Raw genomic sequence first — 3,472 nt, forward strand, 5'->3', positions numbered from 1 at the left:
TTTAATCTCAGAATTCTGAGAATAAAGTCAGAATTCTGAGATTAAAGTCAGAATTCTGACTTTTTTCCCATACTATACTGAAATAAAATAAAAAAAATAAGTTAAGTTTTTTTTTTTTCCAGTGGCCCTAATCTTCTTCCGTACCTCTGGTTTGAACATTGCTGCCTTTTATTGTATGAATTTATGTGATTTAATCAATAACTCTATCACTGTCATATAATGTTCTATTAGAAAAACAAGCAAATATGGTTGAAAACCATAATCAAAAGGTTAAAACAGTGACATCACAGCCTGAAGGTCAAATATCTTTTAAACTCATTTAGAGACTGATTTCATACAATCAGAAATCAATATTCTTCTACTGGAGTGAATAAAAAATGAATAATTTTAACTCCTCTGATAAGGACATCAGAACTGATCAAATACCAAATAAATGAGAAAGAAAAGATGAAGAGCGTTTGGAATTACTACAGCGCAGGCGGCCCCTGAACGCCTCATAGTTCCTGCGTTGCACTTGAACGCAGCTCGGTTATCCAACAGATGAAAGGTGAGTCTGGGAAGAATCTGCTGGAAGCAGGTGAGCTGTCAGCTTCTTCTGGTTCCCTTTGAGCGGTCGGTTCATCTCCAGAGGCTCATTTCTGGGTTTAAAGCCCGGATTAACCGGAAGCTGCGGCGGGTTGTGTTTCAGTGTCCGGGCGGGTTAATGGAGCAGAAGAGGCGGGAAAGTCTGACTCACTGAAACTAATCCTGAACAAAGAGCAGCAGAAGCCTCCTGCTTTAATAAAGCTTCATTATCAGAGGCGAACCTTTGCTTTATAACGCGACGGCGTTGAGTGGGCGGGGCTACAGCTTAACTGACAAGGCTGCGGTCCAATAGTTAAAGGAGAAACACTTAAAGGGCCAGTTCCCTTTTCAGCTTTTGACAAGATCAGGGGTCACCGATGCATGGAAGCCCCCACTCTGAAATTATGACTTTCATTCCTTTAGAGACAGCATGAAAAGTCAGCTGAGTACAAAACATAGAGAGGAAAACAAGAAGAGAGGGACACGACCTAGAACAGATAATGGATTAGATTAGATGAGCTTTATTGATCTCACAGCGGAGAAATTCACTCATCGAATATTGGCATAGAAGTTACAGAAGGTGCAAACAGGGAGGAAAAAGGTGCATTAAGAATAAACAATACATATACAGTATATCCAGGTTTATACAGTATAACAAGATAAATAGGATTAAGGTGCAAGTGTACACAATGAAGAATAAAATAAAAATAAAAATATGTACAATCCGGATAGCTTATATACAGGTGGAGAAATATTGCACATTAAGCATATTGAACAGGATATTGCACAGTCAATAAATAGAAAACTATAATATAGCTGCATGATGTCTATTCTATTAACATTTCTGTATATCTGTAGATTGGGTCGGTTTTATGTCTTCTCCATTCAGAGGCCCCCTGCCTGTCTTTTTCTAGGACCCCAGACTTCCTAAATCCGCCCCTGCATCTATCAACACATCAATAAAAGGATGAACTTTGACCCATCTGTTGTTTTAATCCGTGATTGAACCAGGCTGTCGCTCAGTGGTCCAGAGTCTGTTTTTTTTGGGAAATGAATGTCCCTCAGAGGAGCGGAAGCAGGACATTAGGCCTCTGACTGCAGGAGACATGCTTCACCTTTTAACTTCTAGATTAATACTTTCTACTTATTATGTAGTTTCTCTTCCATCCAGAAAGTTTTTTCAATTCTAAATGTCAGAAATAGCGTTTAGTTCCAGGTTTTATCCAGCAGCCCAACAAAGCCTGGTTTTAGTTTAGAAACATGCAGATAGAAACAGATGAACGGGTCCCACAGAGAAAAACACAATGCAGAAATTTAGTTCCTCCCTTCATCGCAACCCGAACTCCATTACAGGGGAACAGAGGACCTCGCCTGTTCAGCCAGGCCAACTATTCCCTCTAAAGACCCCCCTTTCAGAGACATAGACAGGTATGGGGCATTGCAGGCTAACAAAGAAGCCAAACGACCCCCATTCCAAAGGGGGGGACCCGTTCATCCGTTTCTATTTGCATGTTTTCTAAACTAAAACCAGGCTTTGTTGGGCTGCTGGATAAAACCTGGAACTAAACGCTATTTGTGACATTTGGAATTGAAAAAGCTTCCTGGATGGAAGAGAAACGTCTTCAAACTTGGAAACAAAGTCCAGTGGATTAATTTGACTTTTTATGACCTGGATGAGTGAGAATCTTCACCAGCACACTCAGAAGAATAATTTTTGTAAATGTTCAGCATTACAGATGACGAGTCTGCAGCTGAGCGCCAAGGAGGAGATGGTGGAGAAGTTTCTAGACGCCGCAGCGAGAGGAGACGTGTCCCTGGTGTCCTCCCTTCTGTCGCATGTCCCTTCCCTCCTCAACCAGACGGGAAACAGCGGCTGGACGGCGCTGATGCTGGCGGCTCGTAACGGCCATCACCACGTGGTGGAGAAGCTGCTTTCGCTCGGGTAACCTGCTGTTTAGATGATTCCACATGCAGCTGGTAGAGACCGCAGAGCTTCAACTGGTTTTGTCTGTTCCAGTTGTGATCAGTTCTCCGTTAACGGCTCGTCCCAGACTGCCTATGACATCGCCAAGTTCTGGGGCCACCGACACATCGCCGGCCTGCTGAGCCGCTCCGGAGACGCCTGCGGACGAATCCTGCAGGGCGTCGATCTCAGCCCGCAGGAAAACTATTTTGGCAGAGAGACGCTGGACCGGCTGAGCGCAAAGAGGACCGACAAAGTTTGGTTAGAGGCCAAACTGAGCGCCGCAGACACCATCTTCCTCCTGTTCTCCAACCTCAGCCCCATGGTCTACACGTCCCAGGAGGACAGCAGGGAACGGGTACGACGCTAAGCGCTAACGGCTGCAGGGCCTTGTAGTTTGTCTAACGCACCACTGTGTGTTGATCTGGTGTAAAGGTATGATGCTACAAACCGCACAGGTTACCTCCCATAAATAATTAATCGCAGGGCCATCAGTCAGTCAGGGCCTCCTGAAGGTGCAGGGATGCAGAACCTGTTTGCCCTGTGAGACCCTACCAGGTTCAAGGAAGGATACTGATGCTACGTTCACACCGGATGCACTTTGAGCAGCAGAAGCAGCCTGTTTACATGCAAAGTCAACGGTTGACGCACATCAAGGTGCAGCAAAAGGTCCTGCAGCCTCATGATGCATCTGAGCAGCTGATGCGCTTCACAAGCAGCAGCTGCTGAAGATGGAAAAATTTAACTTTAGCTGCTGGACACCGCATCAACCAATGAGAGAAGCTGATCTGGGAGCTGGCAGGGAGTCAGACGCAGCACTGCTGATGCAGAGCGCTATGATCACTCCTCTGAAACTGTTTATTAACGCCTAAATTAACTTAGAATGTAGAAACCTGCCGCAGAATATGTTGGCTTTTATTATCCTGGTGCCTGCAGTTTGTAGCA

The 3,472-nt window shown here is 44.8% G+C and overlaps 1 protein-coding gene across 1 annotated transcript in view; it reads left to right on the forward strand.

The window, feature by feature from the left end:
* Positions 1-467: 467 nt before the first annotated feature.
* nudt12 (nudix hydrolase 12) overlaps positions 468-3,472 on the forward strand; it is a 5,493-nt gene continuing 2,488 nt past the window's right edge. The window contains exons 1-3 of the mRNA XM_015374550.1: positions 468-577; positions 2,293-2,506; positions 2,582-2,885. Of these exons, the coding sequence (XP_015230036.1) occupies positions 541-577; positions 2,293-2,506; positions 2,582-2,885 (555 nt within the window). The 5' untranslated portion in view covers positions 468-540. The remainder of the gene's footprint in view (positions 578-2,292; positions 2,507-2,581; positions 2,886-3,472) is intronic.

The sequence above is a fragment of the Cyprinodon variegatus genome, unplaced genomic scaffold, assembly GCF_000732505.1.
Source record: "Cyprinodon variegatus isolate N-32 unplaced genomic scaffold, C_variegatus-1.0 Scaffold105, whole genome shotgun sequence".
NCBI classification, from domain to species: domain Eukaryota; kingdom Metazoa; phylum Chordata; class Actinopteri; order Cyprinodontiformes; family Cyprinodontidae; genus Cyprinodon; species Cyprinodon variegatus.